Source organism: Doryrhamphus excisus, chromosome 15, assembly GCF_030265055.1.
Source record: "Doryrhamphus excisus isolate RoL2022-K1 chromosome 15, RoL_Dexc_1.0, whole genome shotgun sequence".
Taxonomy (NCBI): Eukaryota; Metazoa; Chordata; class Actinopteri; order Syngnathiformes; family Syngnathidae; genus Doryrhamphus; species Doryrhamphus excisus.
The window spans coordinates 5340768-5354624 of record NC_080480.1 but is presented as its reverse complement, the minus strand read 5'-3'; the positions used below and the strand labels follow the sequence as shown (position 1 = coordinate 5354624).

General features: G+C 41.6%; 1 protein-coding gene across 1 annotated transcript; it reads left to right on the top strand.

The window, feature by feature from the left end:
• The first annotated feature begins 1588 nt into the window (after positions 1-1588).
• Positions 1589-4791, top strand: LOC131103510 (transcription factor Sox-8-like). Its single transcript, XM_058049839.1, has 3 exons — positions 1589-2186; positions 2364-2602; positions 2699-4791. The coding sequence occupies exons 1-3, from the start codon at positions 1771-1773 to the stop codon at positions 3397-3399; spliced, it is 1356 nt and encodes a 451-aa protein (XP_057905822.1). The 5' UTR covers positions 1589-1770; the 3' UTR covers positions 3400-4791.
• Positions 4792-13857: the final 9066 nt, after the last annotated feature.

The window sequence follows — 13857 nt, the reverse complement described above, 5'->3', positions numbered from 1 at the left end:
CCCCAGACATTTTGGGCTAATTGTTTCCTTCAGCCCGTTCAATACTCCCTTCCACCTCCCCGTGCCAACTAATAGCTTTCAATAAAACCCACAATTGGTGGAGTAAAGCGCTCATTATGGGATTTTAATAGGAGACGTTCTAGGGCGAGTGTGGGGGTGAAAGGCCAACAGGAGGTCCTCGCACCAGTGTCAAAAACATCAACCTGGAATATGCATTTGAGGGGAAACATCCAGTAGTGAATTTGATGGCGGGGGTGAGGCAAAAAGATGGAAAATAGAATCACCGAAAGACGGCAAACAACGCCAAATGACGCGAAGGTTCTCAAAGAGGAGTTAGTAGATATCACAGCCAAATGGGCGTGGGATTGAATCCCCATGTTGTCCCGTGTTTTCATTTCACGGTTTTACTCTTGAATTCCTGAAATTAAAAAGAACACATGTTTGAACATTAAGATGCTCCTTATTGATTTTTTTTTTACATGTATCATTATCAATTTAATTCCAATGATTCCTTCTATTAAAATAAAATAAAATAAAATAAAATAAAATAAAATAAAATAAAATGAAATAAAATAAAATAAAATAAAATAAAATAAAATAAAAAACGAGTGGTTAGCGCACAGACCTCACAGCTAGGAGACCAGGATTCAATTCCACCCTGTGTGTGGAAATTGTCCATATAGGTATGAATGTGAGTGTGAATGGTTGTTTGTCTATATGTGCCCTGTGATTGGCTGGCCACCAGTCCAGGGTGTACCCCGCCTCTCGCCCAAAGACAGCTGGGATAGGCTCCAGCGCCCCTTGCGACCCTCATGAGGAAAAGCGGTAGAAATTGAATGAATGAATAAATATTTGTTATTATTAATTATTATGAGCTGCACAGCGGTCGAGTGGTTAGCGCGCAGACCTCACAGCTAGGAGACCAGGGTTCAATTCCACTGTCTGTGTGGAATTTGCATGTTCTCCCGGTGCATGCGTGGGTTTTTTCCGGGTACTCCGGTTTCCTCCCACATTCCAAAAACATGCTAGGTTAATTGGCGACTCCAAATTGTCCATAGGTATGAATGTGAGTGTGAATGGTTGTTTGTCTATATGTGCCCTGTGATTGGCTGGCCACCAGTCCAGGGTGTACCCCGCTCTCGCCCAAAGACAGCTGGGATAGGCTCCAGCACCCCCTTGTGAGGATAAGCGGTAGAAAATGAATGAATTATTATGAGTAATAATGTGCTTTGAAATTAATTTTGCAGCGTAATTATGCACATATTGTCAATTTCCCATTCATTCTGCATAATTCCATCAGGTAAAGTAGGTATATTTTCACTTATACACATAATCAAATACATAATAATGAATTCACAATGAAAAACATAAAAGTATACACAAGATATTATAAATGCTGAATGAAATGAAAGTCCCCAGTTGAAGTGGGAAGTGGTTGCCGCCTACGTCAGGATGGGAACCAATGAGGTGTGCGGGTGCCGTTTCCTTCCAACCAATCCCATCCAGAAGGTGGAGTGACGACTTTAAAGTTCCAACTCAAGTTGTGCAAACGTCAAGTGTGTTACGCACACGGAGTGGAGGAGCTCATCTTGCACGAATGCACCCTCCATGGAAGCCTAGGACCCATAAAAAACAAACACTAACAGCAGGGAGCACCGGGAAGAGACTGGTGTCGGGATTCATCTTGCGCACACCGTGCGTAAAAGGCGCTCTGTAACTCTCGGTGTTGCTTTTGGTGTTTCATATTCAAGGTCGCGGTGAGATTAAATCATGCTGAAAATGACCGAGGAGCACGACAAGTGTGTGGGCGAGCAACCGTGCAGCCCCTCGGGCACAAACAGCTCCATGTCTCAGGATGAATCCGACTCTGACGCACCGTCCTCGCCGACGGGCTCCGACGGCCAAGCGTCACTGCTCGCCGGTTTGGCTAAGAAGTTGGACTCGGAGGACGACGATCGATTCCCGGCTTGCATACGGGACGCAGTCTCTCAGGTTCTGAAGGGATACGACTGGTCCCTGGTGCCCATGCCGGTGAGAGGGAACGGGTCCTTGAAGAGCAAACCGCACGTCAAGAGGCCCATGAATGCCTTCATGGTCTGGGCCCAGGCTGCTCGCAGGAAGTTGGCGGACCAGTACCCGCACCTGCACAATGCCGAACTCAGCAAGACACTTGGGAAACTGTGGCGGTGAGGAAACGGGATTATTATATGTTAATAAAAAAAAGTTATATAGGGGCATGCTTAATTTGATACAAAATGTAAGGAAGTTTTGAACAGCTTAACTGTGAATTTTTTTTTACAAGAAAAAAACCCATCCCTAATTTGACAAAATGTTTTATAATCATTTTATATATTTTTTAACAGTTTGCTTTCTGAGAGCGAGAAGAGGCCGTTTGTGGATGAAGCAGAGCGTCTGAGGGTTCAGCATAAGAAAGATCACCCGGACTACAAGTACCAGCCCAGGCGACGGAAGAATGTTAAACCGGGCCAAAGCGACTCGGACTCTGGCGCCGAGCTGGCCCATCATCACATGTATAAAGCCGAACCGGGGATGGCGGGACTGGCAGGGATGTCTGACGGGCACCACCATCCTGAACATGCCGGTGAGTCACTACTTCAATAAATTTATAAAAAAATATATAATATGATAATTTCAGCACAATTCTTTATTAAATATATTGCTTTTTTTCCCACTTCAGGACAGCCCCACGGTCCCCCGACACCGCCCACCACCCCCAAAACGGACCTGCACCACGGCGCCAAGCAGGACCTAAAGCACGAAAGCCGTCGCCTGGTCGACAGCAGTGGCGGCGGCAGACAAAACATCGACTTCAGCAACGTGGACATCTCCGAGCTCAGCACCGACGTCATCAGCAACATGGAGACGTTTGACGTGCACGAGTTCGACCAGTACCTCCCCCTGAACGGCCACGCCTCCTCAGTCTCCGCCGCCTTATCTTCAGAACACGGTCAGGCCCCGGCGACCCCCTCCTACGGCTCCTCCTACGGCGGCTGGAGTCGCAAGAACGCCGTGACCTCCTCGTCACCCGAAGCGGCCCAGCACCGCCTCCATATCAAAACGGAGCAACTGAGCCCGAGTCACTACAGCGACCACTCGCCGTCGCACCCCGATTACGCCCCCTACAACACCCAGGCCTGCGTCACCACCTCGGCGGCCTCCTTCCCGGCCTCCCAGTGTGACTATACCGACCTCCAGAGTTCCAACTATTACAACCCGTACTCCAGCTACCCGTCCACCCTTTACCAGTACCCTTACTTCCACTCCCCACGGCGGCCTTACAGCAGCCCCATCCTCAATAGCCTGTCCATGGCGCCTGCTCACAGCCCCACCGCCCCCAGCTGGGACCAGCCCGTCTACACCACACTGACCCGACCTTAGAGCCGGAAAGGACGTTGGGTCCGAGTACGACTAACGAAGGAAGAAATGAAAAAGTGCCTGCTGATTTTATACAAAACTCTTATCTTTGCAACACTTCTTACAGACTTTTGTACACCAAGAGAAACATTGGTGGCGCCTCCGTGAGGACGTATTAACGCCAATACGCCGAAATTGTGTACAGTTTTTTTTTCATGCACTTAAAACCTCTTTTACACAGGAGTGATTTTTTTTTTTTACCGTCACAGCAATTTTCCATCTCGGTACATAGACTCAGAGCTGTAACAGAGCCGGGACACGCCTGTGTGAAAGGATATTATGTATAGTTTAATTTTCTTATTGTGCTGTGTGAAGACTTGCCTTTGCTGGATTCTGCGTAAAAGGCAAAAATGGTTTCTGCTATGGTGACGATGTTGCAAGAAAGGGGCATGGCGTCCTGTAGATTAACCGCATCCGATCCGTGGCGACTGCGTGTGATTATACACAGGACAACTGTCAAACCTGTCAAGGTTGACATCCTGTATAAAAAATTGCTGTCAACAACAACAGGACCAGAGAAGTGACTGTTCACACTTTCCGACATTCCCTTTCTCACAGGCGACGTCCTGCCTCTGTTGTGGCTCTGACGAATACCTCTGAAAGTGGAATACGTTCCTTTTGTGGCGTTCATACAGAACAGAAGTTTTGTTTGAAAGGGGCTAGAGTGACCATTCTCCAATCGGATCACGGGAAGCTTTTCCCTTTCACACAGGCATCGCACTAGCTGTTGATGTAGGCAGAATATTCCATCCATTCCACGTTTGTGCCGTTAATATGCAAGGGAACGCTGGAAAGGAATATTGGCGGGATGACTTTTTGACATAGAAATAAATCCCGACCGGAAGATTCTGTGTAAAAGGGGCTTTAGAGGTTTAATCATTGTGAATTTTGGCTCAAGTCTTAACAAAACCTATGAATCTTAAAGTGGAAAAGTCTTTATACATATATATAAATATATATTTATGTTCATGCATTATGGGTTTATTTCCTAGTGTTATTTTTATTTTTTTGTGGCTTGGATTAAAACACTTAAAATAGGTGGCAGTGCAGATATCATTCCATTAAAGACAGAATTCCAGAAAGGGCGGCGTTCCTTGATTGCGGGCGACGGGCAAAGGGGGACGAAACAGGTGTCGGCAAGCTGCGCCTGGCAAATTGCGATTAGTCATGATGGGAAGGGTAAAGGAAATGGGGTAAAATAACACCGCCGGCTATGAGTGACGCGTCAGCTGGAGCGACACATGGTGTGTGTGTGTGTGTGTGTGTGTGTGTTCATGTGCAAATTCTATATGTAAATGTTTGAGTCCATTTCCTGCAGGGAGACTTTTGACCCGATCGCCCATTTTTTTTTTTTTTTATCTCAGCTGCCATCAAGTGCCGACGTGCTGCTTACCGTCTCCCCCAAAATGCAGAGCGTCTTTGTGCCTTTTTTTTTTTTTGAACGATCAGTATTCCTAACAGACGGAGGCAGAATTCCTACATTTCTCGATCATTCCTGACTGTGACATTTAGTTGCCGTGGGTTTGTCCATTTTTGTACATTACAACCATGTATCATTTTGGAGAAAAAAGGTTGTGAAAATGTTGTTGTTTTATTAACTACCACTTTTTCCATTCGCACACACATACACACACACACGTACACACACACATGCAAAGCTAACACGGTTGCTGGCTGGTTTATTTTGTTGTTTTTTTAAATAAAAGACATGTTCCTTATAACTCTTATTGTCTTTCTTTATAGAGTTGGAAATAATAAATATTGAGTATGATATGAGAAATGTTCATGGGTTTGCTTTTTCAACCAGGAAATTCCATAGTGACCCTTCAACAAAGTCTTTTAGTGATTTATGGAAGTGAACCAACAGGTCGGAGCTTTTCTTCCTGTCACTCACACACCTCAGTGACCAGAGATGGACAAAGACAACAGTGATCAATGAGTCCTCAAACTGTTAACCTGCTAACAAATACCATGCAGTGGTCCCTCGTTTATCACAGTTAATCGCTTCCAGATCTGACTGCGATAAGTGAATTTCCTCAAAGTTTCAGCATAGAAACCCTGTTTACAACCTTCTAAATACAGTTTTTAACATCATAAGAGCCCTCTAGACATGGAATAGCACCCGTATAGGACCCTTTACACTCATATTACCCAATATAGTAGACATAATAACAGAAAGTAAGACATATACAACATAGGAAACCTGTTTAGGACCTTGTAAACAGAGCCCTCTAGACATGAAATAACAACCCTATAGTCATATTTGCATGCCTTTACCCAATACAGTAGACATAATAACAGAAAGTAAGACATATAAGACATAGGAAACCTGATTACGACCTTGTAAACGGAGCCCTCTAGACATAAAATAACAACCCTATAGTCAAATGTACATGCCTTTACCCAATACAGTAGACATAATAACAGAAAGTAAGACATATAAGACATAAGAAACCTGGTTACGACCTTGTAAACAGAGCCCTCTAGACATAAAATAACAACCCTATAGTCAAATTTGCTTGCCTTTAATAACAGAAAGTAAGACATATAAGACATATAAGACATAAGAAACCTGATTACGACCTTGTAAACGGAGCCCTCTAGACATGAAATAGCACCCTGATAGGACCCATTACACTCCTATTACCCAATATAGTAGACATAATAAGAGAAAGTAAGACATATAAGACATAGAAAACCTGTTCACGACCTTGTAAACGGAGCCCTCTAGACATAACATAACAACCCTATAGTTAAATTTGCATGCCTTTACCCAATATAGTAGACATAATAAGAGGAAGTAAGACATATAAGACATAGGAAACCTGTTCAGGATCTTGTAAACGGAACCCTCTAGACATAAAATAACAACCCTATAGTCAAATTTGTATGCCTTCACCCAATAGAGTAGACATAATAAGATAAAGTAAGACATATAAGACATAGGAAACCTGATTACGACCTTTTAAATAGAGCCGTCTAGACATAAAATAGCACCCCTATAGGACCCTTTACACTCCTATTACCCAATATAGTAGACACAATAAGAGAAAGTAAGACATATAAGACATAGGAAACCTGTTTAGGACCTTGTAGACATAAAATAACAACCCTATAGTCAAATGTACACGCCAAGTGTTTCATCATTTGATGACTTGAAAAGAAAGTTTAATATTTCAACTTTATGCCACTAAAATGACATTGTTTTTACTCATAATATTACAAGTTTATTCTTGTAAAATTGAGACTTTCTTTTTGTTAAAATACTTTTTGGGGGTATTTTATATTATATTATGTTGTGTTGTGTTGTGTTGTGTTGTATTGTATTGTATTGTATTGTATTGTATTGTATTGTATTATATTATATTATATTATATTATATTATATTATATTATATTATATTATATTATATTATATTATATTATATTATATTATATTATATTATATTATATTATATTATATTATATTATATTATATTATATTATATTATATTATATTATATTATATTATATTATATTATATTATATTATATTAAAATTACTGCTGTTTTTTTGCATTTTTGTTTATGTTAGGGAAGAGAGGGTTCCAACTTTTCCCATCCTTTTTTCGTGAAAATGTTTTCCTGATTGATGATGACTTTATTCCCCCTCGTAACATTATTACTTTTTTTGAAACTTAATTTTCCAAAAGTTAAAAATGTATATGTTGTTGTTTTTTTTTTTTTGTTTCTCATATAATTACATCATTTTTATTGCTATTTTCCAAATACTGACCTCATTTCTTGAGGTGCTTATGTATAAGTTTGTATTCATATACTCTCGAATGACAGCAACTCTTACAGTAGTTTGTACAGACACATACACAGTATGATTTTATCAAATGATAAAAGCAAATATTTCATCCATATTTGCCCTTCAAGCCATTCAAGGTGATACCTTCCGTCGTTTCCGAAAGCACCGTTATTGTTTTTTCAAGCAAAGTCTGTCGAAGAACAGCCAGAGATCTTCCCGCTTTGAACGAATGAGGCTGGCACGCCGTGCCAAGCTGACCGGCGCGGGGAGAGAAGCGGAGTGCCAGGGCCGCACTGCTGAATTTTAATGATTCATTATGCCGTGGAGGGGCCTCATTGTGTCCCTTTATCCGGAGCGCTAGAAAGGAATTAATTGGACAGAAAATGGCAGGGCAAGGGGAACCGACAAGCCATTAAGAAGGTCCTGAATGGACGATTAGATGCACATGGAGGAGGACTTCCTCCCCTTCCCTTTTGCTTCAGTGTTTCATATACAAAACAAGCAGCACAGCAAACTGTAGAAATCATATCAGCGCACATAATCTTGCGGATAATAAAAGAAGATAATACCACAGCAGATGGGGTGTGGGTGGCTCAAGAACGACTTGTTGTTTTTCTTCCCTCAAAGTCCCGTTTTTTTTTTTTTTTTGCACTAGTGTTTGCCAAATACTTTCAGGAGGAACTCTTGAGAAAGAACAGGAGTGAATAAAAGTGAGGCAAAAAGGCTCGTCGGGGTGCTTGGGTCTTGTTTCCCTGGAACTTGTCCACAGTTACGGACTGTAAAAAGTGTCAGGAAGCTCAAGAATGGGAGTAGAATGAATGAATTAAGGAAAAAGGAAGGAAGGACAGAACGAAATAAAAAATGTCATGATTCTACCAAAAACGGACGCCTCACATCTTTCCCATTGTTCCCAACGACTAGCTGACTGTCCCGGTTGTAGTCGCCTCATCCCGACTAATGAGCCCGGCTGACTCAGGGCATGTTTAGGGGGGGAAAAAAAGAGGGAGCTGGGAACTGTGAAAACTCAGAGAATGTGAGGCTGATTTGGAAGGGAAATGAAGTGGACAGAAAGAATGGCTCTTCTTGCCTCTGCACCCCCCCCCCTCCCCCCAAAAAATCTCCATGGACCGTTTCCAGCTCGCTCCCTTGTGACGGCATCTACACGTTTAATTGGCTCATCCCTGATTGCATTTTAACTTGTTTATTTTTTTTTTACCAAACTACCAGCGTTATTGTCCTCACGAGGGTCACGGGGGTGCTGGAGCCTATCCCAGTGGCGGGGTACACCCTGGACTGGTGGCCAGCCAATCACAGGGCACATATAGACAAACAACCATTCACACTCACATTCATACCTATGGACAATTTGGAGCCGCTAATTAACCTAGCATGTTTTTGGAATGTGGGAGGAAACCGCAGTACCCGGAGAAAACCCATGGAATTGAACTATGGTCTCTTAGCTGTGAGGCCTGTGTGCTAACCACTCGTCTGCTGTGTAGCCCACTAATTTTACTCATTCATTGATTCATTTTCTACCGCTTGTCCTCACGAGGGTCGCGGGGGTGCTGGAGCCTATCCCAGCTGCCTTCGGCGAGAGGCGGGGTACACCCTGGACTGGTGGCCAGCCAATCACAGGGCACATATAGACAAAGAACCATTCACACTCACATTCATTCCTATGGACAATTTGAGTCTCTAATGAACCTAGCATGTTTTTGGAATGTGGGAGGAAACCGGAGTACCCGGAGAAAATCCACGGGAGAACATGCAAATTCCACACAGAGATGGCCGAGGGTGGAATTGAACTTGAGTCTCCTAGCTGTGAGACCTGCACGCTAACCACACTCCTACTATTCATTCATTCATTTTCTATGCCGCTTATCCTCACGAGGGTCGTGGCGGGTGTTGGAGCCTATCCCAGCTGTCTTCGGGCGAGAGGCGGGGTCCACCCTAGACTGGTGGCCAGCCAATCACAGGGCACATATAGACAAACAACCATTCACACTCACATTCATACCTATGGACAATTTGGAGTCGCCAATTAACCTAGCATTTTTTTGGAATGTTGGAGGAAACCCACGCATGCAGGGGAGAACATGTAACCTCCACATGGTGGAATCGAACTCCTAGTCTCCTAGCCGTGAGGCCTGCGTGCTTAACACTCGACCACCGTGCAGCCTGTCCAAACTTTTTTTTTTTTTAATATTTTGACTTCCCTCAGCTCTCTACCTGGGTTCGAATCTCTGTTTGGCATCTCAATTGGGTGGCGACCAGTCCAGGGTGTACCCCGCTTCTCACCCAAAGTCAGCTAGGATAGGCTCCAGCATACCTCTGTGAGCCTAATGAGGATAAGCGGCATAGAAAATAGATGTATGGAGTCAAAAGGTGACCATAGGGGTGTTATGTCATGTCTACAGGGCTCTAATAATGTTATGCTTAATTTCTGCTAACGTTTGCTTACATATGCATATTTTTGACTAATAACGGAGTAAAGCTACAAAAGCACTTCATACATACGAGGTACTGTCGTGTCTTGGCTTAATTAAGGACTCCTCATGGCACGAATTGTTAAAAAGCGCCAAAATATCCAAACGTCTCCACCCAAGCAAACGACTGACTGAGGTTTTTCCCTATTTCGGCGCCCTGACGCTGCTTTCCTGTATGAAAGAAAGAGACTTTATGACATTATTGATGTGTGCTGTGTTTGCAGGAGCAGGCCAAACATAACAGGGTGGCAGACAGAATCAACATTTACCTCCACAATTCCGCACGGATGAACCGGCACAGAAGAAGAAGAAGAAGGAAGGCGGCCAACGTTTGGCTCTCAAACGTCACCTAATTGACGCCGGCTCCACCGAGCTCCACTCCACCCCCACAAACCCCGCTTACCCCGCTTCTAAACTTGTACTAGGTCTTGCTGCTATACCTACAACAGTTCTTTCCCACCAGGATTTAAAAAGCAGCGGTGCAGATCCAAACCATAATAATGACTTCCTGGTACATGGATTGAATTAATATACTCCAATGGAATCTAAAATGTACTGCATCAATTCGACATAAAAAAAAACAATGAAACTTCCCCGACTGATAATGAGGGTGTTTATTTTTTAACTTCCCGGGAATGCCAGATGGGGACGAGATTAATTCAGACGGTGTCTACTTCTTTTTCGGAAATGCAACACTTTCACTGCTCATGCATTTCATCATAGAATTCTTAGTGTTGGTGATATTTATACAGTATTTAAAGTGTTTTAAAACACACTGAATGCACTCAAAAAAAAATGATCAAGTCAAAGGAAAGGGAAAAAATGCAGCAACAAACTGACATCTGGTCGTGTTCTGTTCTCAGAACAGTTGTCCACAGTCTTTCACTTTGCCTTTTTATTTCACTTCTTCTTGGCACATGAGAATTGTGAACGGGGTGGCAACATAGCTGCTCATCTTCTTTCCACAGCTTTGGAGGACTTGTGGATTAGGAACTACGGCTGTGAATTTACTGTCCATTGATGCTTTTTTTTTTTTTTTTTACGGTCATTACTGACAGGGATTTATTCTGATTGATTGACATGAGTGTAATTGCACACTCTGTTGTATTGTTGCATTTGGAATGTACTGTATATATGTTTTTGCATGTATACAAGAGTAACGTTTGATTTGAGTTGATCAAATTTGTTGTTATTATATAGTCCAGCCATCCATTTTTTATGCCGCTTATCCTCATTTTGGTCGCGGGTATGCTGGAGCCTATCCCAGGTGACTTTGGGCGAGAGGCGGGGTTCACCCTGGACTTGTCGCCAGCCAATAATCGTTATTATATAGTATTTATTAATTGTTTTAATGTATAATTTGTTCATGTATTTTATTGTTTTATTTTGTTTTATTATTTTTTAACCTGTCATTTTTTAGAGTACTCGTTATTATTATTATTATTATTATTATTATTATTATTATTATTATTATTATTATTATTATTATTATTATTATTATTATTATTATTATTATTATTATTATTATTATTAATTCATTCATTTTCTACCGCTTGTCCTCACGAGGGTCGTGGGGGGTGCTGGAGCCTATCCCAGGTGACTTCGGGCGAGAGGCGGGGTGCACTCTGTACTCGTCGCCAGCCAATAATCATTATTATAATTTATTAATTGTTTTAATGTATAATTTGCTTATGTATTTTATTAATTAATTTTCAATTTATTATTACTGTTTTATTTTGTTTTATTATTTTTAACCTGTAATTTTTTATTTTTAGAGTACTTTTATTATTATTATTATTATTATAATAATAATTATTATTATTATTATAATAATGCATATTTTTGACTAATAATAATAATAATAATAATAATAATAATAATTATTATTATTATTATTATTATTATTATTATTATTATTATTATTATTATTATTATTATTATTATTATTATTATTATTATTATTATTATTATTATTATTATTATTATTATTATTATTATTATTATTATGAGCCTGTCCTGTCCAGCCAGTAGAGCAAATAGTATTGTTGATCTAAATGCCCTTAATTAATTCTAAACAGAATTTACAATTAAATTGTTTTTTATTGTATTTTTTGGTTTTATTATTAATTTTAAGTTATGAATGTTGATGGTTGACTGATATACAGTTTTGAACGTAATAATGTTCAAAATAACAGCGTTACTGAAACCATTATTGTTTTCCGGTAACATGTAATCTCATTTTAAAAAAACTACACAGGGAGAATATTGGGGTCATTCTATCATGTAATTCTTCTTTTTGGGGGGGTCCCGAAACCCCCGAAATAATTCTAAAGGTCCCTAATATCCCCCTGATTGATGACAAAATTATAGTGCAACTTGGTTGTTTCTTGAATTGAGTTCTGATAATGATGATGTACGAGAGAGAGAGTGTTGTTAACAATTGTATCAAATCAAGCTATCAAGTTAAACCACTAGTTAGCAACCATTCGCACCCGAGCGGATCGGTGTGTTGTCACGGGAACCGGAGCTGAAGTCCATCACCTAAATAGATCAATGAAAAACAACAGTAAAAACATTACTGGGGTGGGGGCCCATATAATACCTTAAGGTGGCCTAGGGTGCCACTTTGGGTCAAACCAATAACACATTTTGACTTATTATCATATCAATAAGAAAATCTCATCTTGCTAAATTAATTAATGATCTCGAATTAGCATACCCCCCCTCCCCCCTCCAACAAACATTCACTATCGCTCCCACACAAGTTGCACTCCTCTGTCACCAGGCAGCCAGAGGAGAGTGAGAGCGAGCCACCAGCATGTGGGATCCCATAGGAGCCTGGAATGCGAAGTGTGGGAGGAACACTTAGCAACAAATCTTTGACGCTAGCGATGCGCCCGAGTGGCGCAGGGAAGAAGACAAAAGAGTCAAGAGACGGGAGCCACCGATGATGGCGCATGAGAAGCGAAAATGAGCGTGGTTGAGCTGGATCGGGATGGGAAAAGCGGGGCAAATCTCATCACCCCGCACGCTGATTCACACAAAACAAGCGTACCCATCAAAAGCAATTCATCCTGGTCCGGTCCCAAACACACCACAGGCCTGCGGGTTCCTGTTCTGTTCTCACCAGATCCAGTCTCTCTAACAGGACCACAACATATTAGGTGACTATTGTCATATTTATTTCATGCTCTTATGATTAGCAACACATGTCTGCTCGCTCACAGAGCATATATTTTTGCGCTGTGTGACAAAGAACAGGGTATGTTCTTCCCGTGCGGTTCCAGATCATTCTGAAGGACCTGGAGCCCTGCCAGTCTAGCCTTTGATATGGATGGGCTTCATTATGTAACGCAGTCTATTGTCACAGAAGAAAACAATGTGGGGTCAATGAATGTGCGTGTTGTGGTGGTGCCGCGAGTGACCGCCATTCTACATGCACCATGAAAACCAGCGTGAGTGCGTGTGTGTGTGTGTGCAAGGTGGTCCCCACAAGTAAAGCTAGTCCTTATTCATCATGAAAAACCGTGTGTGTGTGTGTGTGTGGTGGTGGTCCCACAAATGACCTCCATTCTCCATGCAACAGTGTGTGTGTGTGTGCGTATTAGAAACTGAATCACATAACTGACATCGCTGAAGGTTTCAAACACCTTGTAGTAACACGGTTGTCGTTTTTTGCAGTTTCAGAGCAACACTTTGATTATTTGGCAGCAAATCGTCACAAATTTTTAAATCACAATGGCTTTTTGTCTTTTTTGGATTCACACTACGCGTGCATCATCATCAACTGGTTGAGGTAGCAATGGTAATGGGACACATACAGGAAGTAACATGGATTATTACCCTAAAAATCAACACATACAAAGATGCCACTCTCGTAAACACCATCAGAATGATTTGAATAATTTTTCTGTAATATTCATACTTCATATATTACCAGAAATGATAATAAAAATGTGCAGAAAAGGGGTGTATATACATTATAAATACAGCAATAAAACAAATCACCCTCCCCTAGGTATTATATGGGGACCCAGTCAAAGAGTGGGGGTGCTGGAGCCTATCCCAGCTGTCTGGGTACACCCTGGACTGGTGGCCAGCCAATCACAGGGCACATATAGACAAACAACCATTCACACTCACAT